Below are 27,483 nucleotides of genomic sequence, written 5' to 3'. Positions count from 1 at the left end.
AAGATGATCTTAGAAGCCCAGAAATGCAGAGGAATAAAGAACATTAAAAATGTTTAAGTGTATAGATAACTAAATGAATACATACTCTGTAGAACAATAATAATATTTTGACTAATGCGGTATGGCAGAACATTTTGTACCATTAAGGCTAAATCATAATGAAGCTTGACAGCTTCTATCTGGCTCTCTAAGGCCTCTCAGTTTGGGAACATTTCTTTTGGGACCTCAGTCACCATGATGTGAGAAACTTAAGCCACATGGAGAGGCTCCATGTAGTCTTCTGGTCAGCAGTTCTAGCCGAGCTCCCAGCTTACAGCCAGCATCACTTTCCCATCATGTGAATGAATTTTAGACTACCAGTACATTTGAACCTTCAGATAAATGCAGCCTGAAATTATGTGTAACTGTAACACAGAAGAAACATTAAATGAGAATAAATTGTTCTTTTAAGCCACTAAACCTTAGAGTGATTTATTATGCAGCAGTAGATAACCAGAATGCTTAATATTATATAAACCTGGTTGGTCTGTGTTCGGTGTTCTTCCACTGCTTCCGAAATGCCTTTTTGCATTTGGTTTGTCCAAAATAAGATCCAGACAAGGTCTACATATTGCATTATGCTATTTCTCCCACACCCCTTTTTGTTGTTGAAATTGGGTCATTTGTCTATAGGATTTCCTACATTCTAGGTTTGGCTATTTTCTTCTTTTTGGTATCATTTAACATTCTCTTATGATATCAATTTTTTATAAACCGTTAGTTAAATCTAGAGTCTTGATTAGGTTTAAATTCATTTGTTTTTCTTGGCAAGAAGATTTTATAGCTAGTTGTACAGTAATACTGGTCTTTGTCTCTGGTCCTAGAGTTGCTATAAATCTTGGAATTTCCTTAATAATAAGAGTATCTTTGTTATTCATGAGTCCCTTGGATCACATCTGAGTTTATACCTAACGAGAAAACTAAAGATAGGGGTTGGCCATCAGAAAAACCATGTTAACCTGGCACAGTGGCTCACACCTATAACCCCAGTACTTTGGGAGGCTGAGGCAGGTGGATCACCAGAGGGTCAGGAATTCAAGACCAGCCCGACCAACGTGGTGAAAACCTGCCTCTATTAAAAATACAAAAATTAGGCCAGGCACGGTGGCTCAAACCTGTAATCCCAGCACTTTGGGAGACCAAGGCGGGTGGATCACGAGGTCAAGAGATCGATACCATCCTGGTCAACATGGTGAAACCCTGTCTCTACTAAAAATACAAAAAATTAGCTGGGCATGGTGGTGTGTGCCTATAATCCCAGCTACTCAGGAGGTTGAGGCAGAAGAATTGCCTGAACCCAGGAGGCGGAGGTTGCGGTGAGCCGAGATCGCACCATTGCACTCCAGCCTGGGTAACAAGAGCGAAACTCCGTCTCAAAAAAAAAAACAAAATACAAAAATTAACCAGGCATAGTGGCATGCGCCTGTAGTCCCAGCTACTCGGGAGGCTGACACAGGAGAATTGCTTGGACCCACCCAGGAGGCAGAGGTTACAGTGAGCCGAGATCACGCCACTGCATTCCAGCCTGGGTGACAGAGCGAGACTCCATCTCAAGGAAAAAAGAAAGAGAGAGAGAGAGAGAGAGAGAGAAAGAGAAAGAAAGAAAGACCATGTAATTAGAGGGTTGGGCTTTGAAACAAACCACCCTCCTAGGGAAGCTGGAATGTGAGTTGGGTCACATGGTGGTCAGTGATTCAGTCAGTCATACCTACCTAATAAAACTCTGGATACTGAAGCTTGCTAGAACTTTCTAGTCGGTGAACACATCAGTGTGCCAAAGAGTGATATGCCCTGATTCATGGAGAGAGGACACAGAAGTTCTGTGTTCAGGACTCTCATCTCAGACCTTTTCCTCTGTGCGCCTTTAGAATAAAACTGTAATAATTAAGTGTAGTGCTTTACTGAGTTGTTCTAGCAAATTATCAAGCCTCATGGGGGTGTTCATGGGAACCCCCTAGATTTGTATCTGGTTGTTGAGAAGAATAGTGGCCTGGGGACCCCCAAACTTGCAATTGGTACCTGAAGTGATGGCTGTCTTGTTAGGGACTGTGCCATTTAACCCGTAGATCTGACACTGGATGGTGATATGGTTTTGGCTGTGTCCACACTCAAATCTCATCTTGAATTGTAGTTCTCCTAATCTCCACATGCTGTGGGAGGGACCCGCTGGGTGGTAATTGAATCATGGGGGCAGTTACTCCCATGCTGCTGTTCTCGTGATAGTGAGTTCTCATGAGATCTAGTGGTTTTATAAGGAGCTTTTCCCCCTTTACTCAGCACTTCATGCTGCCACCATGTGAAGAAGGAATGCTTGCTTCCCCTTCTGCCATGATTCTAAGTTTTCTGAGGCTTCCCCAGCCCTGCAGAACTGTGAGTCAATAAACCTCTTTTCTTTATGAATTACCCAGTTGGATCTATCTTTATTAGTGTGAGAACAGACTAATGCAGATGGTTAGCATCAGAATTATACTGCAGTTCGCTAGTGGAACTGTAGATTGTGTTTTTTCATGAGGTGACATTATGCCAGGTTGTCTTAGATTTTTAGGTCACAGGTTTTCCTGTGTAGTGATTTAATGGTTATGGAAATAAGATATTGTGGCATTATTTCTGTTGATGTAAGCCAAATGTTGACAGACTTTTTTGGTAAAGGGCCAGATATTAACTACTTTTAGGGTTTGTGTGCCAAATGGTCTTTATCACAGCTATTCAACTTTTGTCATCGTAGTGTGAAAGCTGCCATAACATTATGGGAGAAATGTTTTCTTTTGCAAATAAAACTTTATTTGCTTTCAAAAGCTGGTAGAAGACTAGATTTGATTTATGAGCTATAGATTATCAACTTCTTTTCTAAATTGTCTTGGGAATGGGCTTTAATGTTCTCCTAAGAGAAAGGGAAATGGAGAAGGAGCTGTGATTTTGACTTGTACGGAGGCCTAGAAGTAGTCATCTTTTGTATTAAATTAAAGGACTTATATTACAAAAGAAATATATGCTTGTAGAAAATTTGAAAAATGTGAAAAAATAATTAATATAAGTAATATTTATTGAGTATTGCCAAGCGCCAGGCACTCCCCTAAATTCCTTTTTTTGTTTTTTGAGATGGAGTCTTTCTCTGTTACCAGGCTGAAATGCAGTAACCTGATCTCAGCTCGCTGCAGCCTCCGCCTCCCTGGTTCAAGCAATTTCCCTGTCTCAGCCTCCCGAGTAGCTGGGACTACAGGTGCAGGCCACCATGCCTAGATAATTTTTTGTATTTTAGTAGGGGCAGGGTTTCACCATGTTGGCAAAGGATGGTCTTGATCTCAACCTCATGATCCGCCCACCTTGGCCTCCTAAAGTGCTGGGATTACAGGCGTGAGCCACTGTACCTGGCTCTAAATTCTTAAATACATGACATATTATTATATATTTAAGTTATTAACTTTATGATTATTTTTCAAGTGAGCATTTTAAAGTGCAGAGAGTTTAACCTAACCAAATAAATGACTAGTAAGTGATAAAGCTAGAATTCAAAACCAAGCATTTGTAAAGCCTAAGTTCTTCACTTGTCTGCGGTAGCATAGGGGCAGAGGTCATACCCTTGTATCCCACTACCCAAATGTCCTACAAGGTAGTGCTTTTTTTTTTTCCAGTGATTTTTCTGTCTGCAAACAAAGCTAGGTTTTCTCATTCTACATAATCAGTTTTACAATATAACAACTAATTTTATACTCAAAACAGGCACTTCTTGTCATGCCAAGTTGGTTACCTGTGACTGAGGGGAGAAGTGGGTGGGACACGCGAAAGCCATCATCAGAGACCAGCAGCTCTGCAGCTCTTTGTAGTTGACAGAAAGCTGCTTTCTACATGACCTTTCCCCAAGAGTATTTGGCTAGTGAGTGTAGACCTGGTGTTTTACTTGAAATTTTGAGTCTTCTCAGAAATATCTGTTCCCCGTTTCATCCCTGTTTTGATTCTCTGTTCACTACTATTTCCTGCCCACTGTTGTGGTACAGTAAGTGGCACAAAAGAAGAATAAACAGAGGGCTCAGAAACAGCCTTAAGACTGGGCGCGGTGGCTCACACCTGTAATACCAGCACTTTGGGAGGTCGAGGCGGGCAGATCATTTGAGGTCAGGAGTTCAAGACCAGCTTGACCAACATGGTGAAACCCCATCTCTACTAAAAATTTTAAAAAAGTTAGCTGGGCATGTTGGCACATACTTATAGTCCTAGCTACTATGGAGGCTGAGGCAAGAGAATTGCTTGAACCTGGGAGGCGGAGGTTGCATTGAGTCGAGATCGCGCCATTGCATTCCAGCCTGGGCAACAGAGCTAGAATCCACTTCAAAATAAAATAAGAAACAGCCTTAAAAACTAGGAACAAAGAACACCACAAAACACTTAAAATGGTATTGAAAGTCTGTCTAGGCTGGGTGTGGTGGCTTACGCTTGTAATCCCAGCACTTTGGGAGGCCGAGTTGGGTGGATCACCTGAGATCAGGAGTTTGAGACCAGCCTGGCAAACGTGGTGAAACCGCATCTCTACAAAAAATACAAAAATTAACTGGGAGTGGTGGTGCACACCTGTAATCCCAACTACTCGGGAGGCTGAGACAGGAGAATTGCTTGAACCTGGGAGGCAGAGGTTGCAGTAAGCTGAGATCGTGCCACTGCACTCCAGCCTAGATGACAGAGTGAGACTCCATCTCAAAAAAAAAAAAAAAAAAGTCTTTGTATAGACAGACCTCACACATTAAACAAAAACTCAAAATGGATCATCGACTTAATGTAAAACTATAATAAAACCATTACGGAGGAAAAACTAGGAGAGAAGCTTCAGCTTACAGAGTTAGACAGAGTTCCTGACACCAGAGAATTGATACCAGATGTACAGTGTGTAAAGGAAAGATAGATGAATTTAAAACTTGCTCTCGGCCAGTCGCAGTGGCTCATGCCTGTAATTCCAGCACTTTGGGAGGCCGAAGAAAGAGGATGGCTTGAGCCCAGGAGTTTAAGACTAGCTTAGGCAACATAGACCTCATTGATACTAAAATTAAAAGTAAATAAATAAATAATTGGCCAGGTATGATGGTGTGCACCTGTAGTCCCAGCTACTCAGGAGTCAGAAGCAGAGGATCGCTTGAGCCTGGGACATCAAGGCTGCAGTGAGCTATGATTACACCACTGCTCTCCAGCCTGGGCGACAGAGCCAGACTGTCTCACAGAAACAAACAAAACCTTTCTCTGGAAAAACCATGTGAAGACATAAAGATAAACATAGACTAGGAGAAAATATTTGCAAGCCACATATCTGACAATGGACCTAGTTCCTGGAATATAGAACTCTTGTAACTCAGTAGTGTAAAAACAAAAAAAACCATTTAGGAAACAGGCAAAAGACATGAACACACATTTCCTTGAAGGGGAAATACAGATGGTAAAAAGGACATGAAAATCTGTTCAACATCATTAGCTACCAGAAAATGCAAAACAGTGATAACATGAAACACTGGCAAGGATGTAGAGAAACTGGATCACACATGCATTGCTAGTGGTGGGTATATGAGTGGTACAGCTATGCTGGAAAAACAGTTTGGCAGTTTCTTATAAATCTAAACATGTGGTTACTATAATTGACCTACTAACTGCACTCTTGGGGGTTCTCCCAGATAAATGGAAATTTATATTTGCACTAAAACCTGTATATAAATGTTCATAGCAGCTCTGTTTATAATAGCCCCAAACTGGAAACAACCCAGATACATTTCAGTAGGTGTACTGTTAAACAAATGGTGATATGCCCATACCCTGGAATACAACTCAGCAATAAAAAGGAATGAAGTGTTGGTACACTCAACAACCTGGATGAGTCTCCGGAGAATTAGGCTGAGTGAAAAAACCTAACTCTAAAAGGTTACGTGTCCGTGATTTTATATTTAAAATGAAAAAATTTTAGTCATGAATAATAGAGTAGTGGCTGCCAGGGCTGGGGGGAAGATAGGAGGAAAATGAGTGTGATTATAAAAGCGACACACTGGATCCTCAGGGTGCTAACACTGTTCTGTGTTGTGACTGTGGTAGTCATGAACCTACACAGTGTAGAAAATTGTGTAGAACTAAATACAGGTACAAACACAAATGACGACATGCAAAACTGAGACCTTCTGAAGAAGACAGCTGGATCATACCAGTATCTCTGAGCTGGTTGTGATATTATGCCATAATGTTTGCAGAATGATACAATGGAGAAATCGAGTTAAAATATAGCTGTTTGTACTATTTCTTAAAACTGCATATGAATCTACAGTTATCTCAGTGAAAATTCATGTTAAAAATACATCTACACAGACAAGTACAGGAAGCAAAACAATTAAAAAGTCAGGAAAGACTCCTTTTGTGAGTTACAAATTATTAAAACTGCCTCACAGATATCCATTTTTACTGAGATTATTTGCAGAGAACTTTGTGGGGGAGATTGGGTTGATGAGAAGTAGGATTACATGTTCAGATCTTCATAATCAAAAGCAGACCTCATCCTCTACCTTCCCCCAACCCAGTCCTGAAGGAAGTATATAATTTTATCTCTAAAGGTGACAGAGAAGCATAGTTGGATCACTGACAAGAAAACTGGTTCTCAGGCATATCCCTGGGGAAAGCTGCCCAGTATGTAAGTAATGCTCACATGGCACCTGGTATGGCTTCCTGGAGCCACGGGTTTGTGTGTGTGTGCTGCCTGTACCAACAAGAGGCTTAAATTCTAGGGTGGTGCAGACCTTGTCTTATTTCTAAGCATTCATGCTGTGTACACAACTGCCATGTAACTAATTCTGAAGTGAATTTCATTTAGTTGATATTTTTCCTAGCAAGGTTAAATCTTCTGTTTAACAATAATGCAGTACAAAGGTGTGGCCACCTTAAAAATTGTTAGCAGTAATATAGCCAGCTTCAGCTACTGTAAGCTAAAAGTTGGTTTTAGGCATATACAATCATGTCAAGGATGTGTTACAATATGAATGCGATACTAGACCAGATCAGAGGATTTGAATTCTAACTCTTACCATTTGATCCTGGACTGCTAATTGAAACCATTTAGAGGCTGAGTTTCTTTTTCTGTAAAATGAATTCTGTATTTGTCTCCAGTGTGTTAAAAACTACAGGGACCACTGGAAATACAAAACACAATTGTTAAGACAGTAATGCACTTTGAATTAAAGTGCAAGGAGATGTTATTACAAATGCACATCTAAATTATTGATATCTCTGTAAAATTGAGGTTAAAATATAATGTTTGATCTTGGCCTGTTTACGTTTTGGACCAGATAGTTGGTTGTAGCGTTAGATGATTGTGTGTCCTTTGCATTACTGGGTATTAAGCAACAGGCCCGGCTCGACACACTTAATGTTAGTGGCCCTCTGATTTGTGACAACCAAAAATGCCTCTAAGTTTTTTTAGCTCTTTCAGAATTTGTCTAACATGTTTTTTGTCTTAATAAAACCATGAAAAATGCCTCTGGATGTTGCCAGATGCCTCCAGGGAAACAAATTGCCCTCAGTTGAGAACCACTGAGTTATAGGGGTAAAATGATCAGATGTGTTCTTTTTATAAAAGAATTGAATAATATTTGAAAGCATATCACTTATATTTTTGCCAAGGCTAGTGTATTTTATTGGAAGGAGACTCCATTTTCCTCCCACATCCTATTTGAAGTTGAGAGTGCATTCTGAGAGAAGCTGTGCTAAGATTATCTGGTATCTGCAGCCTAGTGAGGGGTGAGGTTGAAACTGAAGTCCTGAAGTATGACAGAAGCATGGAGTCTGAATTGTGAGTAGGAAGGCACTAAAAGACCAAAGAATTTGAGGGTGGGGAGGTAGGAAAGGTATCTCCAAATTCACATACATGAACATATTTTCCTTAACACCTGAGGTGAAACAACACCCGTTTTCATATCTGGTTGTCTGTTCTAAAGAAATGTGAGGAGAATTTGCAGTAAGTTGAGAATTACTAAAGTTTCTATGATTCCGTGAAATTTCCTTTGAAACATTGTAGGAGTGACTCACATTTGATAGAAGGTTAAAAAATGTACAACATGGGCATTTTCTAGGGTTCCGAGTGCTCTTAATAGATCCTTGTCTCTGGATGTGAATTAATGAAATTCAAAAGTCCCTGCCAGTCAAATGGTAAACTATGGAATTTCCCTATCTTCTAGAGATTGCTTTAGTGTCCAATGAGGTTGTCATCTTTTTCATATGATTATTGGCCAATTGTTTTTCTTTAGTGAATTGTCTTCTTGCCCTTCGCTTACATTTCAGACACAACATTGGTTTTCCCATTTCCTTTTTTCCTTTTCACTGTTGAATTACAACAGTTTTTATGTATCATATCTTTATATTGTGAAGTTATTAATACTGTAACCCTTATTTGCTCATTTTTATCTGTATTCAGTGTTTACTCTATTTTTGCTTATTTGACCTTTGACATTTCTGCATTTTGTATTAAGTCGTTAGAGTTGGGTTTCAGTTGTTTGATGCAATCCTATTGTCTTTATTTAAACGGTTGAGTTTATCTTATTCTCACTGTAGATGTGTTTAATGTTTTTCATTCACTTTTTATGCATTCATATTAGTTTTTGTTTTGTTTTTAATCTCGATATAGGGGCTCAATTTTCAGATACACTTTAAAAATATGTTTAAGCCTTTATTGCTCAAATTACTTCAGAAACAAAATAGTGTCTATTGTGATCTTCCTTATTTTCTCAACATTTAAGATTGTCTTGGCATGTTCTGAGATATTTATTCTTATTATAGTTAAGTGGTTATTCTTTTCTTTTGTGGCTTATCCTTCAAAAACAACATTTATTTTCTGCTTTTCTAACCTTATTTCCACAGTTCCTTTGCATTGAGTATCTGCTTATTTTTCACAAGACAGCTTCCTCATTTGTGAGTCTTCATATGAGTAATTTCAGTGGTCAAATTCTGTCTTCATGATAATTTTTTTCCCCCTCGAGAAAGTGCACAGGAGTGATAGACTTCCTGAGTTCCTTTTCTGTAGACTTCATGTGAGACCACAGCTTCTCATGCTCTAGAATTCTCTCACAACCATTATTGATGTATAAATGACATACAATAAACTGCATGTGTTTAAATTATATAATTTGAAAAGTTTGGCATATTTATGTACCCGTGAAATTATTACTACAATCAAGATAATGGACATACCTATTACTCTCAAAAGTCTACTTGTGCCCCTTGGTGTAATTCCTTTACCCTCCTCATCTTTAGGCAACCACTGGTCTGCTTTCTGTCACTATCGGGTAATTTATATTTTAAAACACTTTATATAAATGGAATCCTACAGAATGTACTTTTTTGAGGGTCTGGGTTCTTCCACTCAGCATAATTATTTTGAGATTAATCGGTGTCATTTTGTATATGAATAGCTTAGTTTTATTACTGAGTAGTATCCCATTATATGAATATAACACAACTCATGCGTTTATTCACTTGGATACATGGAAGTTTGGGCTGGTGGAAATTTGGGCTGTTCCAGTATTGAGCTGTAGCAAAGCTGCTACGAACATTTATGTACAAGTCAGTGTATGGACAAATGCTTTTGTTTCTCTTGAGCAGATATCTAGGAGTGGAGTGATTTGTCATATGGTAGGGGTATGTTTAAGAAATTGCCTTCAAACTATACTACAAGGCAACAGTAACCAAAACAGCATGATACTGGTACTGAAACGGATATATAGACCAATGGAACAGAACAGAGGCCTCAGAAATAATGCTATACATCTACGCCTATCTGGTCTTCGACAAACCTGTGAAAGCCAAGCAATGGGGAAAGAATTCTGTATTTAATAAATGGTGTTGCGAAAACTGGCTAGCCATATGCAGAAAACGGAAACTGGACCCCATCCTTACACCTTATACAAAAATTAACTCAAGATGGATTAAAGACTTAAATGTAAGACCTAACACCATAAAAACCCTAGAAGAAAACCTAGGGAGTACCATTCAGGACCTAGGCATGGGCAAAGACTTCATGGCTAAAACATCAAAAGCAATGGCAACAAAAGCCAAAATTGACAAATGGGATCTAATTGAACTCAAGGGCTTCTGCACAGCAAAAAAAAAAGCTGTCATTAGAGTGAACAGGCAACCTACAGAATGAGAGAAAAGTTTTGCAATCTATCCATCTGACAAAGCGCTAATATCCGGAATCTACAAGGAACTTAAACAAATTTACAAGAAAAAAAAAGTCATCAAAAAGTAAGCAAAAGATATGAACAGACACTTTTCAAAAAAAGACATGTACCAATACCTGAAAAAAAGTTCATTATCACTGGTCATTAGAGAAATGCAAATCAAAACCACAGTGAGATACCATCTTACCCCAGTTAGAATGGCAATCATTAAAAAGTCAGGGAGAAGACTTGAAACCAACCCAAATGCCCATCAGTGATAGACTGGACAGGGAAAATGTGGCACATATCCACCCTGGAATACTATGCAGCCATAAAAAAATGATGAGTTCGTGTCCTTTGTAAGGACATGGATGAATCTGGAAACTATCATTCTCAGCAAACTGACACAAGAACAGAAAATCAGACACCACATGTTCTCACTCATAGGCAGGTGTTGAACAATGAGAACACATGGACACAGGGAGGGGAGCATCACACACCGGGGTCTGTGGGGGATGAAGTAGGGGAGGGACATTAGGGGTGGGGACTTGCGGAGAGATAGCATGGGGAGAAATGCCAGATATAGGTGATGGAGGAAGGCAGCAAAACACACTGCCATGTGCATACCTATGCAACAGTCTTGCATGTTCTTCACATGGACCCCAAAATCTAAAATGCAATTTAAAAAAAAAAAGGAAAGAAGAACAATCCAAGATGGCCGATTGCTAACATCTTGGGATTGCAGCTCTCAGGGAAAGCGCAGAGAACTAGAGGACGCCACACTTTTAGACAAATTCTGGTCGCTCACGGAGCAGAAGATCCCCAGTGGAGGAATCACACGGGTCGCCAGCGTGACTCTTGTGGCCGGCGCAGCAGTTTCGCCGGCACCTCGGCGCGGCAGCTCTCAGAGCAGAGTAAACAGGGCCGGCTCCCCTTCTGACCGAGGTTTGGAGGACCCACACGGGTCCCCAGCACGACTCCTGAGGCCGGCGCAGCAGCTGTGACGGCACCTCAGCACGGCAGCTCGCAGCGCAGAGTGAACGAGACTGGTTCCCCTTCTGACCGAGGTTTGGAGCCCCGGGAAGGCAGAGTTGCCTATTACGGGCACAAGAAGGAAGCCAGACAGGAGAATCCTGGGCAGAAAAGCACTATCAGTCTTAACGCCGCCATTCTGGCCCTGGGATCTAACAACTTGGACGTCCACTCAAGAGACCTAATCTGAAAATTGGTAATTTCAAAGACGACAGGAGGATTAATTTACAATGATGGGAAGAAACCAGCGTAAAAAGGCTGAGAATACTCAAAATCAGAATGCCTCTCCCTCTAAAGATGATCACAGTTCCACATCAGCAATGGAACAAGGCTTGACGGAGAACGAGCGCATCCCAATAACAGAATCACGCTTCAGGGAATGGATAATAAGAAACTTCTGTGAATTAAAAGAACATGTTGTAGCCTAACATAAAGAAACTAAGAACATTGATAAAAGGTTTGACGAAATCCTATTGAGAATAGACAACTTAGAGAGGAATACAAGTGAATTAATGGAACTGAAGAATACAATACAGGAACTCCGAGAAGTATGCATAGGTTTAAACACTCGAATTGTTCAAGCAGAAGAAAGGATATCAGAGGTCAAAGTCCAACTTAATGAAATAAAACAAGAAGACAAGATTAGAGATAAAAGGATAAGAAGGAATGAGCAAAGTCTCCAAGAAATGTGGGACTATGTGAAAAGACCAAATTTATGTTTGAAAGGTGTACCTGAATGCGACGGAGAGAATGAATCCAAGCTGGAAAATACCCTTCAGGATATTATTCAGGAAAATTTTCCTGAACTAGCAAAGCAGGTCAATATTCAACCCCAGGTAATGCAGAGAACACCACAAAGATACTCCTCAGGAAGAGCAACCCCAAGGCACATAATCGTTAGATTCACCAGGGTTGAAACAAAGGAGAAAATACTAAGGGCAGCCAGAGAGAAAGGTCAGGTTACCCACAAAGGCAAGCCTATCAGACTTACAGCAGATCTCTCAGCAGAAACTCTACAAGCCAGAAGAGAGTGGGGACCGATATTCAACATCCTCAAAGAACAGAACCTTCAGCCCAGAATTTCATATCCAGCCAAACTAAGCTTCACAAATGAAGGAAAAATAAAATCTTTTATGAACAAGCAAGAACTCAGAGATTTTATTACCACCAGGCCTGCTTTACAAGAGCTTCTGAAAGAAGCATTACACACAGAAAGAAACAACCAGTATTAGCCTTTCTAAAAATATATCAAAAAGTAAAGAACGCCAACATAAAGAAGAATTTTCATTAACGAATGGATAAAACAGCCAGTTAACATCAAATGGCAGTAACCCTAAATTTAAATCAACTAAATCCCCCAATCAAAAGACACAACCAAAACCCAACGGCATGTTACATCCAGACCTGTTTCACATGCAAGGATACACAAAGACTCAAAACAAAGGGATGGAGAAAGATTTACCAACCAAATGGAGAGCAAAAATAAATAATAAATAAAAAGTAGGAGTTGCAATTCTCGTATCGGATAAAATAGATTTTAAAGCAACAAAGATATAGTGGTAAAAGGATCAATGCAACAACAAGAGCTAATGATCCTAACACCCAGATAGGAGACTTAGATTCAATGAGACAGAAAATTAATAAGGATATCAAAGACTCGAACTCAGATCCAGAACAAGTAAACTTAATAAATATTTATAGAGCTCTCCACTTCAAATACACAAAATATACATTCTTGTCAATACCACATCACACCTACTCATAGGTTTAAATGAAGCATTGATTGGCCATTATTAATACCCATTTTTGTTTTCAGAATAAAGCAATATTTCCATTCACCCTCCCTCTTTCTCTTCCTCTTTCTTCCTCTCCTTTACTCATCTTTTTTTTTTTTCTTCCCTTCTCTCAAAAAAAAAAAAAAAGAAATCAACTTGTAAATCTCTAGATCCAGGTCGGCAATGTCTCTTTCATTGCTTGATTTCCTTCCTTCCTTCCCTTCCCTTCCCTCCCTCCCTCCCTCCCTCCCTCCTTCCTCCCTTCCTTCCTTCCTTCATCCCTTCCTTCTTCCCTCCCTTCCTCCTTCCCTTCCTTCCTGCCTTCCTTCCTTCCTCCCCCCCAAAAGAAAGGAAACAACAGATGCTAGAGAAGTTGTAGAGAAATAGGAATGCTTTTACACTGTTGGTGGGAGTGTAAATTAGTTCAACCATTGTAGAAGACAATGTGGTGATTCCTTAAGGGTATAGAACCAGAAATAGCATTTGACCCAGCAATCCCATTACAGGTGATGTACCCAAAGGATTGTAAATCATTCTACTATAAAGACACATGTAGGGTCCAGCCCTGCAGGGTTCTGTGAGCCCTTCCCTGCTGATGCAGATACAAGAAATTGTAGAAGTAAAAGACACAAGAAATGGAGATAGAGAAAAGAATTTGGGCGCAGGGGTCCACTGCTAACCAAATTGCAGAGACCAGCAGTGGCCCTGAGTATCTGCACACTCTGACTTTTATTGAGTACAAAAGCTGGGGGCAGGGAAGGTAGGGTGTAGGTAGGGCATGGTGGTCCATGACTGGGGGCACGGTAAAACAGAGTATGGCAGAGATAGAGTCAAGTACATCATGTGTCATGCAGGTAGGGGCTCAGGAGTTTTCTGTAGCCAAGATGAGGTAAGGGGCATGTGTCAGCACTTTTTCCATACTTGTCACAAAGACATTAAGATCTACATTACTTTTCCTGATTAATTCTTACAAGAAAAAAGGAACCAGGTGCAGAAGCAGATCATGAGGTTGACATGGAACGTGACCACTGAAGCACAGCATCACACAGAGGCAATTAAGCCCCCGGATGTCTGCCAGCCTACCTGACAGCATCAGGCCTACCGCAAGAGCCTGGAGAAGCAGAGTTTTCTCCTAACTCCTCCGAGGTCGGAGACTCAGCTATTTTGGACATCTCCTTCACTAGCTGGCTAGACAGTGGGTGCTTTCCCAGCGCGGCACTGTCGCTCAGCCAAGGTGCCCTCTAGCAGCCCTTATTCAGGCATGACAGAGGGCTTAAAGCGTCTTACCTTAGGGTCATTCATTTTACAATGTCGACCCAGATTCACACTTCTGACCTGAGAGGCATTAGTAAAAGAATTAAGATCACTTATGAATAACTAAGACTACCTATGAATAACTAATAACTACTACAGTTACATTTCTAGTTACTTTCTTCTTTATTATTTATATGGAAATAGGCTGAGGCTTTTGGCTTCTGTTTTGGCACTTATGGGATCTCCCCCCTACAGACACATGCACACATATGTTTATTGCAGCACTGTTCACAATAGCAAAGACTTGGATAAAGAAAATGTGGCATATATACACCATGGAATATTATGCAGCCATAAAAAGGAATGAGTTCATGCCCTTTGCAGGGACACGGATGAAGCTGGAAACCATTATTCTCAGCAAACTAACACAGAACAGAAAACCAAACACCGCATGTTCTCACTCATAAGTGGGAGCTGAACAATGAAAACACATGGACACAGCCAGGGTAACATCACACACTGGGGCCTGTTGGGGGTTGGGGAGCTAGGGGAGGGATAGCATTAGGAGAAATCCCTAATGTAGATGATGGGTTGATGAGTGCAGCAAACCACTATGGCATGTGTATACCTATGTGACACACCTGCCCATTCTGCACATGTAGCCCAGAACTTAAAAGTATAATAATAATAGAAGAAATCCCCAAGCTTTTTCTAAAGTAGTTGGTCTATTTTACATTCCTACCAGCAATATGTGCGAGTTCAGTTGCTGCACATTCTCACCACGCTTTGCATGGGCATTCTTTTTAATTTTGGACATTAAAATAGGTGTGTAGTATCTCATTACAGTTTTTATTTGCTTTTTCTTAAAAATTGATACAGAGCATCTTTTCATGTATGGAATTAACACTTGTATAATTCCCCACTTTAAAATATTAGGTCCTTTTCTTTCTGAGTTTCACGAGTTCTTCATATATTCAGGATATAAGTCCTTCATCAGATACATGATTTACAAATATTTTCTCAGTATGTGATTTGCCTTTTCATTTTCAATATGTAATTTTGGTGAGTATGTGTTTTTAATCTTGTTAAAGTTTAGTCTATCAGTTTTTCTTTTATTGATAGTGAGTTTTTATTGAAGAAATCTTTCCTGTTCCAAGGTTGCAAAGATAGTTTCCTGTGTTTTCTTGTTGATGCTTTATAATTTTAGTTTTTATGCATAGAACTGTGATTTATCTGAAATTATTTTGAGTACATGGTGTAAAGTAAGGATAAAAGAGCATTTTCCTTTTATGTCATAGGTTTGTTTTGTGTCCTAGTCTGTTTTCTGTTGTTGCTATAACAGAATACCACAGGTTGGGTAATGTATAAAGAAACAATGTTTAGTTAGCTCACAGCTTTGGAGGCTGGGAAGTCGAAGAGTATGGTGCTGGGACGGTGAGGGCCTTCTCCGTGTGTTATAACATGGCGGAGGGCATCACATGAGTAGAGGGCAAGAGCAAAAGAGCCAGAGAGACCTTACTTTTAAACAAAATCACTCCCACAGTAGCAATATTAATAGATTAAAAGGTAATTAATAATAATTAATAGACTAATCTGTTCATGAGGGCAGAGTTGACATTAATCCATTGCTGAAGGCAGAGGGATTACGTTTCCAACACATGAACTTTGCAGGGACACTTTGAAACCATAGTATCTGGTTGTTCCAGTACCATTTGTAGAAAAGATGTATATTTTTCTACTTAATTTATTGATCCCTTTGTTGAAAACCAAATGGCTTTATACATATGCTCTGTTTCTAGACTTTTTTCAATTCCACTGATCAATCTTTATGCCAGTACCACACTGTCTTGATTACTGTTGCTGTTTTTTATTGCTGCATAATAGACATAACATAAAAATTACCATTTTAACTTTTTTCTTTTTTGAGACGGAGTCTCATTTGTTGCCCAGGCTGGAGTGCAGTGACACAATCTCTGCTCACTGCAACTTCCACCTCCCAGCTTTGAGCAATTCTCCTGTCTCAATCTCCTGAGTAGCTGGGATTACCAGCACCCACCACCACTCCTGGCTAATTTATTTTATGTGTGTGTGTGTGTGTGTATTTTTTTTTTTTTAGCAGAGACTAGGTTTCACCATGTTGGTTAGACCGATCTCAAACTCTTGACCTCAGGTGATCTGCCCACCTCAGCCTCCCTAAGTGCTGGGTTAACAGGCATGAGCCACCACACGTGGCCCATTTTAACCATTTTTAACCAATGTACAATTCAGTGACATTATATATATTCACATTGTTGTGCAACCATCGCCATCTTCCAGCTCCAGAAATTTTTTTATTTTCCCAAACTGAAACCTAAACAATAACTCCCCATTCTTCCCTCCCCTTATCCCCTGGCAAGCCACCATTCTACTCTCTACCTCTATGAACTTAATGACTCTAGATACCTCATAAGTGGAATCATACAGTATTTGTCTTTTTATTGACTGGCTTATTTCATTCGCATAAATGTAGACTTAGTTTTGAAGGTTAACCCATTGTTGTAGCATGTGTCAGATTTTCCTTCCTTTTTAAGGCTGGATCGTATTCCATTGTAGGTATAAATCACGTTTTATTTGTTCACCTGTCAATGGGCATTTGGATTGCTTCTATCCCTTAACTGTTGTGAATAATACTGCTGTGAATATGGGTTCATACAGTATCTTTTTGAGTTCTTCTGGGTATATACACAGAAGTGGGATTGCTGGCTCATATGGTAATTCTGTTTTTTTGAGGAACCACAATACTGTTTTTCATAGTGGCTATGCCATTTTAACATTCACACCAACAGTGCACAAGGGTTCCAGTTTTCCCCACATCCTTGCCAAAGATCCTTATTTTCTTTTAAAAATTTTAAATAGTAATCATCCAAATGGGTATGAAGTGGTATCATTGTGGTTTTGATTTGAATTTCCCTAATGGTTAGTGATATTGAGCGTCTTTTTAAGTGCCTGCTGGCCATTTGTGTATTTTCTTTGGAGAAATATTTGAGTCCTTTGCCCACCTTTTAATTTGGTTGTTTTTCTGTTACTGAGTTTTAGGAGTTCTTGATATAGTCTAGATTTTAATCTCATCAGATATTTGATTTGCAAATATTTTCTCCCATTACATGGGGAATATGTGTAATTTTCATAATAAAAAGTTAAAGAAATTTTTCTTTAAGCACAGAAAATAGAAGAGCTCAACCAATACCAACTCATCTACCATTCAGATCCAACAGTTATTACCATTCTGCAGTGTTTGCTTTACACACACACACACACACACACACACACACAAATTATTTTGCTGAGAGGATTTCAAAGAAAATTACAGACACCCTTACACTTTACCTAGTATGTACCTTCAAATCATTAGGACAGTTTTCTACATCTGCCACATCTTCTGCATAAACAGTCTCCAAAATTCCATTTCAAAATAATATATATTCTTGGGAAAAAATAAGGCCACACTTCTGTTTTTTCTCCTTTTGATGTAGCAGATAACCTTTTGGGGTAACTTCACTGATGGTATTCCTTATAGTGTTGGCCTTTTCTTTCAGTAAGAACTTTCTTTCCTTCACCTGAATACAGCTGTTTCCTCCAACTTCCTACCTTTTCTTGTCTTCCTTATCTTTAAAACATGAAGCAGACCATGTCTGTCTCTCTCTTTCTTGCTCCTTCAGACCCCTTGTGTTGCATTTAGAATACGACATAATCCAGACTTCTTGCCATGCCTTCTTAATGAGGCACAGCATTATCTGGCCTCTGCCTAGCCCTCTGGCCCCATTTTCTCCTCTCCCAGCTCCAGCAGATAGGGCTGTCATCTGTTTCTTGAGCATACCAACTCTGCCCTCTATGAGGGCCTTCTCATGTGCTGTTTTCCTCTGCCACCACCCATCCTGCTGCCACACTGTTTTTTTTAGTCCTTCAGGTTTTTATGTAAATATTATCTCTTCAGACAGGCCTTCCCTCATGATGTATTTAAGTATGGCAACTGTTTATTCCTGTTCACAGCACCTTTCCAATATTTTGATAATCCTATTTCATTATATAAACATGTATTTTTTAGTGGCTATCTCTCCCTCACACACACCACCCACTGTACCTTGAGTTCCATGACAGCAGGACTTGTTACTATCAGCACTGGCATGCAGTTAGCGAGAGGTGAATAGTCTTAAGGCACAGCAGCCTCACGAAGTGATTGTCATAGGGGCTATTCTCAGGATGTGTCAGTTTGGCACACTTTTAAAAATCCATCACATTACTTTCTGTTACTTCATGTGTGTTTACAATTTGATCATCATTGTATGTGATTTGGAGACCAGGTTTAACCTGAAAATCCAAGCGGGTCTAAAGTGAATGTTGAAACTAAAATAGAATATTTGGGATATTCTGTATGTCTATAATATAAATACTTGGCTTCAGTTTTTAAATCATTATTTTCTTCCTTTTACAGACGGAGACAACACTTGGACTCAGTTCCTATCAGCAGAAAAGGTAAGTATATTTTGTCAGATAACTAACATACTTTCAGTTCCTTCTAGGGGATTCCTGTGGTTCTCCACTCCTCTTTCCCCTAGCTGTTTTTGGTGAAGAAGGAATAGCAAAATGTAAATCACATTATATGATTACCTCTAAGTATCGTTTGTGGGAAACCGAGTTTAAGTTTGAATGTGCATGTCATGCAGTTGTGTAGTACGCTTCCACTGTTGCGTATGAAGAGCTGATACTCAGAGCTGAAACTCCCCTTACTTTGTGAGAGGATAAGCTGTGTAACTCCTTAGTGGCTTCTCTTGCTGCTTTTAATGGACTGACCATTGCTGCCGTTAATTACCAGGGGTCTGCTGTCAGGCCCCCAGAGGAGGATCTCAGACCGGTGAAACCTGGTCTTGTGGCTTAGAGAGACCCCTTTTAAACACAGCTTCCCTATGATAACGGGGGTTGTTTTACCTCAGGTGTTAAGGAAAATAGGCATGCATATGAATTTGGAGACACTTTTTCTGCCTCCCCACACTTAAATTCTTTGGTCTTTCAGTACTTTCTCACAGCTGTAAAGAGACAGTATCAATGGAAGATACTGTGCTGGTTCTCTTTCCATATCCCCTGAAAGCCTGTTCTAGTACCTAAAGGTGAGTGAGGGCTTTTTTGAGTTGAATGAAACAATCCCTCCAGCAGCTATTTTGTGTTCACCCCCAGCTCTTAACGATTGCTTCCTGGGGGACCATAGATGTAAAGGAAGTTAACTTAGAGGTTCAGCATAGTGGTATAGTTGCTCTTTCTGTTTGCCGGAAACAACTGGTCAGGCCTCAGTAGCTGTTCTAGTGAGTGCCTTTAGTAACAGTTGGAAGGCTGGCAGTGGTGTAAATAGGGTTTTCAGGTAAGGTGCCCACATCATGGATTTAAGAACCCAGTTATTTTACAGTATGTGTTTGTAGAAGTACTTTTTCTGTCAGTATGTTTATTCCTTAAATGACAGCAAAGCAAATTTATCTTTAAAAATATAAATATCCACTGAAATCAGACCCTTAGCTACCAAAGTGTCTATGGCAACAGAAGATGCCCCTGCCTTGCTGTCATCACTGCAGTTTCCGTTCTGATTTAGCAGGAACAGGGAAGTATTTGTTCTTCCTAGGCCTTGATGCTTAAAGTACATCTATGAATGTCTTTAGGCTAGTGAAATGTAGACTGCATCAACAAAGAATTTTGTTTTGAGAGAGAAATACACAATATTCAGATTGTGAGTAGGACAATTAAAACTTTTTGCCTCATAAATAATGAAAATTCTTCAGTATTCACTATTTTTTCTCTTTTCACTCTTTGATCTCTGCAGTAACATGGCCCTTCTTCCCCATTGTTCTGTCATTCTCCCTAATGTTACATGCCCTATTGGGACCTGCCTTATCTGTGAACTCTGCCCAAATATTTAACACTGACATGGGTGGTCTCCAAACCACTGCAAGTCTGGCCTGATTCCTCCTTGTCTGGACCGTCTAAGAACTCTAGAACTCTCTAACACATCTAGAGCCAAAACAATGGTGAGAAAAGCACACATGTTATCTTGTGCTTCTTCCTTGATCCTTTATTCCGGCAATTAGGTAAATTAGCTGTGGAACTAGGCTGCACTGCATTTATGAAGATGAGAATGTTCATTAGTGATCAAGATCTGGGCTTTAAGTATTATCCTAGTACAATGAAGAATTTACATCAGTACATAATTATATTCTCACCTCATTTCTACTTATCTATTATGTCTAAAACTTAGTAACATAAAATAAGCATTTTATGATGCTCTCAAACTCTGTTAGAAATTCAGGCAGGGGACAGCAAAGACAGCTTGTCTTGCTCCCTGATCTGAGGCCTCAGCTGGGGAGATTTCAGAGCTGGAAATGACTTGATGGCTGGGAGCTGGAGGGATGTTCATTTCATGTTGATGCTAGTTTGCTAGCTGGGACCTCAGCTGGGCTATCACCTAGAATGCTTATATGTAGGCCTTTTTGTGTGGTCTTCACATGGGCTACTTTGGGCTTCCTCCTAGTTATGATGGCTGGACTCCAAGAGTGAATGTCCCAAAGGGAACTAGTGAAAGCTATTATCACCTTAATCTACCCTTAGAACTCATAATATTACTTGTGCCATATGCTATTAGTCAGGCAGTCACTTAGTTTGGCCTAGATTCAAGGTAAGAGTGGGGAGAAAGAGCTCCCCTAATGGCAAGAATACTTGAAGATTTGTAGTCACAATTTATAACTATCACATTTTACATTTTGTGTGTGTGTATGACCAGGATCATGAATTGGGTAAAGTATGCAAACTGAGTATGGGACTGGGTTAAGCACTAAAACATATGTCTCAATGAGCCCAGGATGCTAAAATACCATAGACTGGGTGGCTTAAACAACAGACATTTATTTCTCACTGTTCTAGAGGCTCAGAAGTCTAAGATAAAGGTCTTACAGACTTGGGCCTGGAAAATTGTTTTGATGATGATAAAAGACTGATAACCATATGAACCACTTACATATACCTTAGGTACCTTGATACCCCCCCTACAATTAAACCCTGAGAGGCTTACAGCATCTGATTATAACACCTTCTTCAAAAGCATTAGTGTCTCCAATATCCTCCAGAACTATTTGGATGTGTTTAACAGCCAGAGAACATTGGCAGATTGCATTTTCTGTAGGCTCTGTGCTACAAAGGCTTATCTTGAGGAGGGCTGGTAGCAGCCAGGTAATGCCTGTCTCCCTACAAAGAATTTGATACATTAAGTTTTATGTGTCCAGCAATTTAAAGGAAGACATGAATGCAATGAGGGCAAATGGACAATATAAAAAAGAAAAAAGCCTCTAGAGTTGAAAAACACTGTTTCTGAAATGAGCATTTCACTGGTTAGGCTTAAGAACAACCTAGACATTGCAAAAGAAGAGCTTAGTGAGTTTGAAGACAGTGACAGCAGTAATTTAAACTGAAGCACAGGGAGAAAAATGTACCACATATCTCTAGCCTGGGAAAGAATCAAGGTTTAAAGTATGGTTTCTATTGAACACATATCACTTTTGTACCACCTTAAGTCGGGGACTGTCCGTACATTATATTGTAAATGGTATTTTCATATATACAGTGGAGTATTAGAGTTTAGCTAACTTGTATCATTTTTCTAAGAATATATATAATAACGTAGATAAATGCAAGTAGTTTCTATGTAAGAAAATAAAGAGCCAAGAATCTTACAAAAAAAAAAAAGCAAGTAAACCCTTGGTGACTTCTGGTACAGCAGTAGCAAGCAGTCTAACACATGTGCAGTTGAGTTCCCAGGAATTTGGAGAGGGAGTTGCTGTCGAAGAACTTTAATAAACCTGAAGCAAGAGTAACACAGAAAGTCACACTGATCCAGATAATATTGAAGTTGTTGAAAATCAGTCATAAATAGAGAAACAGCCAGGGAAGAAAACTAAATATATTCGTACAAAAATGAGAATGACTGTTGGTTGTTCAGCAAAGACAAATGCAACCCCCAAACCAATGAAATGACATTTTTAAGGTACCAGAAGGAAAAACTGCTAATCTAAAACACTATATCCAGCAGGAGTATCCTTCAAAAAAAATTAAGACATTTTCAGACAAAAACTAAGAAAATTTGTGGCCAAGTAGACTGGCAGTTTAAGAAATATTAAAGGCTAAAGGTAGTTAACCATTTCAGGTGAAAACACAAATCCTATGAAGAATGAAGACCACCAAAAAGGCAAAAATATGTGGAAAAATATATAAAAGTTTTCTGATTAAGAAAAAGATAATTGACTTTTTAAAACAAAAATGATTGTTTATAACATGTATATATTACCTGTGGAATAACAGCACAAAGGACGGGAAGGTTGTATGGAAGAATTGAGTTGTAAGTTTTTTACATGATATGTAAAGTAATACAATATTATTTGAAGTTAAACTGTGGTAATATGAAATAAACCCAACAGGAAACATTAAACACTGGGGTCTATTGGGGGAATAGGGGAGGGACAGCGGGGAGGGGGGGCTCAGGAGGGATAGCCTGGGGATAAATGCCAAATGTGGGTGAAGGGGAGGAAGGCAGCAAAACACACTGCTATGTGTGTACCTATGCAACTGTCTTGCATGTTCTGCACATGTACTCCAAAACCTAAAATGCAATTAAAATAAATAAATAAATAACCAATAAACTAGTCATGGAGATAAAATGAAAAACTATACGAATACTCAGTTGATCTTAAACAAGGCAGAAATAGAACAAGAGGAATAAAAAGCAATTGGGAAAAAGAAAACAAATGGCAATATGGTAGACTTAAACTCAAAAACTATGGTAAATTAACAGATTATATTTAAAAAGCAAGACCCAAGCATATTTTGTCTACAAGAAGTATACTTTATTTTTAACTTTGCATTTAATATTTTACCTTTTGTTTTGAAATAATTTTAGTTTAGAGAAAAGATGGAAAAAAGTACAAATAATTCTTATATCCTCTTGACCCAGATTGCCCATTTGTTAATGTTTTTTCATGTTTGCTTTACTATTCTTAGTCTCGCTTTTCTAACTCCCTCTTTTTCCTTCCCTCCCCATAGCTACCTTTTTATACATACATGTACATGTATTTGTAATTTTTTTGAAGCATTGGAAAATCATTTGTAGATATGATGCTTTTTTACCCTTAAATATTTCAGTGTATTTCTTATAAACATGAACATTGTTTTAGAGATCATCATATACTGATCAAACTCGGGAAATTAAGACTGTCTCATACTGCTATTTAATCAAGATGCCTCAATGGAATTTTGTAAATTGTCCCATTAACGTCTTTTATTTTAAAAAGAAATTTTGGGTCCAGAGTTCTAACCCTCATATTTCATTTTCATGTCTCTTTAGTCTCTAATGTAGAACAATTGACTTGTCTTTCTTACTTCTTAGAACTTTGACAGTTTTGAAGAGTAGCTGCCATTTATTTTATAGAATAATGCAGCTGGGGCCAGATGCGGTGGCTCACACCTGTAATCCTAGCACTTTGGGAGGCTAAAGTGGGTGGATTGCCTGAGCTAAGGAGTTTGAGACCAGTCTGGGCTGGGCAACACAGTGAAACCCCATCTCTAATACATTACAAAAAATTAGCTGGGCATGGTGGCATGCCCCTGTAATCCCAGCTTCTCGGGAGGCTGAGACAGGAGAATCACTTGAACCTTGGGGGCAGAGGTTGCAGTGAGCCAAGATCGCACCATTGTACTCCAGCGTGGGTAACAGAGCAAGACTCCATCTCAAATAAAAAAGTAAATAACCAGTTGGAGTTTTCTAATATTTACTCATTATTCGATTCAGAATTTGCTTTTTTGTCAGGAATATTACTGAAGTTTGTGTCTTTCCCAGTGCATCCTGTCAGGAAGCACTTGATGTGTGTTTGTTCCATTTGTCTCTTATAATTCATAGCATCTTGCAGAAAAGTACTTTGACACTATGTAAGTATTGTGTTTTGCATCAAACTCTGACTAATTTTAGAATCTATTGATGATTCTTGCCTGAACAGTTATAACACTGCTAAGTCTTTTTTTTAATTCTATTACACTTTCTATGTTTCTTAGTTGACATTCTGTTGGAAGTTAAGATTGAGGTCAGAGTTCATTTTTATCCAGGTATTTCACTATCATTTGCACTGTCATAAAAAAAATTTCATAGGCTTATTAGGTCTATTCTGTTTCATTTACGTGTCCCCAACAATTATTGAGCATTTTTTATTTTCTAACACGTTAAGATATTCCAGGCTTGTTTTGTAATTTTCCTTCCACAGCCCTGGAACAACCTATTTCTTGAAAGACTCCTGCTTCATTTTGGTGGAAGATAACATTTAGAAATTAATCTTTATGGCCGGGCGTGGTGGCTCACACCTGTAATCCCAGCACTTTGGGAGGCTGAGGCGGGTGGATCACGAGGTCAAGAGATCGAGACCATCCTGGTCAACATGGTGAAACCCTGTCTCTACTAAAAATACAAAAAAAATTAGCTGGGCATGGTGACGCATGCCTGTAATCCCAGCTACTCGGGAGGCTGAGGCAGGAGAATTGCCTGAACCCAGGAGGCGGAGGTTGCCGTGAACTGAGATCGCACGATTGCACTCCAGCCTGGGTAACAAGAGCGAAACTCCATCTCAAAAAAAAAAAAAAGAAAGAAATTAATCTTTATGTGTCATGTGTACTCATTGCTACTGTGGTGTATTAGGGTTCTCTTAGAGGGACAGAACTAATAGGAAACACACACACACAGAGGGGAGTTTACATATATATATATTATTATTATATATACACATATATAATATGTGTATAAGTATTATATATATACATATAAGTATTTATAACACACACATATAAAGGGGAGTTTACATATATATAAAAAATACTTATATGTATATATATAATATATATATAAGTATTATATATACACTTATATATGTATATATTATATATACACTTATATATACATATATAATAGTGCATATATACACTTATATATAAATGTATATACGTATATGTACATATATATATACACACACATGTACTTATATATATACATATATAAAGGAGAGTTTATTAAGTATTAATTTACATGATCACAAGGTCCCACAATAGGCTATCTGCAAGGTGAGGAGCAAGGAGAGCCAGTCTGAGTCCCAAAACTGAAGAACTTGGAGGGTGAGAAGCAGCTAGCATGGGGAGAAAGATGTAGTCTTGGAGGCCAGGCCCGTCTCTCTCTTTTCATGTTTTTCTGCCTCCATTATATTTGCTGGAAGCGGATTAGATTGTGCCCACTAGATTAAGGGTGGATCTGCCTTCCCCATCCCACTGACTCAAATGTTAATCTCTTTTAGCAACACCCACATAAATACACTCAGGATTAATACTTTGTGTCATATCCTTCTATCCAATCAGGTTGACACTCAGTATTAATCATTACATGGGGTGTCATTACTAGTGAGGTGTCATTGTCTCTAGGCTTTCTTAGTGAAAGAGTTAGGAAGAAAAAGTTTATGTTTACGTGTATAAATATGTACAGTATACACAAACATATTCCTGTATCTGTGTATATTAAAAACCATCAGTTACTGATGCCTCCAATTTTGATACAAAACCAGTCTATTCTGTTTCTGTCTATTCTCCAACAATGAGAAAGAAATCTGGCTCCAGTTATATATCTACAGTAAGTGTACTGATTTGTTAAGTCCTAGAATACAGATAAGTCAGTTTCAACGTTGTTAACTGATACTGCCATAAAAATTGAGTACAGTGTCTGTTTGGAGTTTGTTTTTCTTTAGTCTGACTGTATGTTATCAAAATACTGTATTCTAAATTTACATGGGTTATAATGTTCTTCATCTTTATCCTTCTCCCACCCCCCTCAACTTCCATCTGCATTGTACATTTGAAATTAAGTTTGGTTCATTTGTTTCTATCTGTATTCCATTTAGGATTTTTACTCCACTTTAAAAAATTTTTATGATTGCATAATTGTACATATTGATGGGATACATGTGATAGTTTGATACATGATAGACTGTGTAATGATCAAATCAGGTGTTAAGATATCCATCACCTTGAACATTTATCATTTCTTTGTGTTAGGAACATTTCCAGTCTTCTCTTCTAGTGGCTTTGAAATATACAACATATGTTTGCTTACTATAGTCACTCTGCCCTGCTGTTGAACACTAGGCTTATTCCTTCTGTATGCTTAAACCCATTAGCCTGCTTTTCTTCATCCTCTCCCCTCACACCAAAAAACAAGAACTTCCCAGCCTCTGGTGACTGTCATTCTACTCTTTACCTTCATGAAATCAACTTTTGTAGCTCCCTTCTATAAGTGAGAACATGCAATATTTGTTTTTCAGTGCCTTACTTATTTCACTTAACCTCCAGTTCTATCCATGTTGCTGAAAATGACAGGATTTTATTCTTTTTTATGACTGAGTAATACTCCATTGTGTTTATATATACCAATTTTCTTTGTTTATCCATTGATGGATACTTAGGTTGATTTCATATCTTTGCTGTTGTGAATAGTGCTACAGTAAACATGGGATTGCAGGTATATTTTTGAAATACTGATTTATTTTCTTTTGCATAAATATCCAGTAGTGGAATTGCTGGGTCAACTCCTCTCTCTCACCATATACAAAAATCAACTCAAAATAGATTAAAGACTTATATTTAAGACTGAAACTATAAAAGTACTTGAAGAAAACATAGAGGAAATGTTCCAGGACATTGGTCTAGGCAAAAATTTTATGGCTAAGATCTCAGCAGCACAAGCAACAAAAATTAAATATCCTCATTTAAGAAATTTGTGTTATCATTTTTTTACCCAACTGTCCTCTTTATGACTATTTCATTTGTTTCTCGTATTTCACAATTGCAAACAGTGCTTCAAAGAATAACATCTTGTGTATGTATTTTCATATTTTTGAAGGTTATATTCAGGGTAAATTCCTACAACTTGAATTGGTCAATCAAAAGTTAAGTGTAGGTATAATTTGTATTGTTGAAAGTCTATGTTTAGAAATGACTAACAGTTATATGAAAACATTCTCAGCATTGCCAGTCATCAGGGGAATGCAAATGAAAACAAAGATGCAGTATCATCTCACACTTGTTAGAAAGGCTGTCATCAAAAAGACAAAAGATAACAAATATTGACC

The 27,483-nt window shown here is 38.7% G+C and overlaps 1 protein-coding gene and 1 pseudogene across 4 annotated transcripts in view; both read left to right on the top strand.

Moving 5' to 3' along the window:
• Nucleotides 1–27,483, top strand: part of TMEM131 (transmembrane protein 131) — a 247,039-nt gene that overhangs the window by 89,929 nt on the left and 129,627 nt on the right. For all 4 annotated transcript variants that reach the window (XR_013526314.1, XM_017964076.4, XM_008980096.5 and 1 more), the window contains exon 3: nucleotides 18,738–18,778. Coding sequence is in view for 3 of the 4 variants with exons in the window: in XM_017964076.4 (XP_017819565.2) it covers nucleotides 18,738–18,778 (41 nt within the window). In the remaining variant the exon portion in view is untranslated. The remainder of the gene's footprint in view (nucleotides 1–18,737; nucleotides 18,779–27,483) is intronic.
• LOC118147592 (U7 small nuclear RNA) lies at nucleotides 7,463–7,531 on the top strand (annotated as a pseudogene).

The sequence above is a fragment of the Callithrix jacchus genome, chromosome 14 (genome assembly GCF_049354715.1).
Source record: "Callithrix jacchus isolate 240 chromosome 14, calJac240_pri, whole genome shotgun sequence".
Classification (NCBI taxonomy): Eukaryota; Metazoa; Chordata; class Mammalia; order Primates; family Cebidae; genus Callithrix; species Callithrix jacchus.
This window is presented reverse-complemented; position numbering and strand designations above follow the sequence as displayed.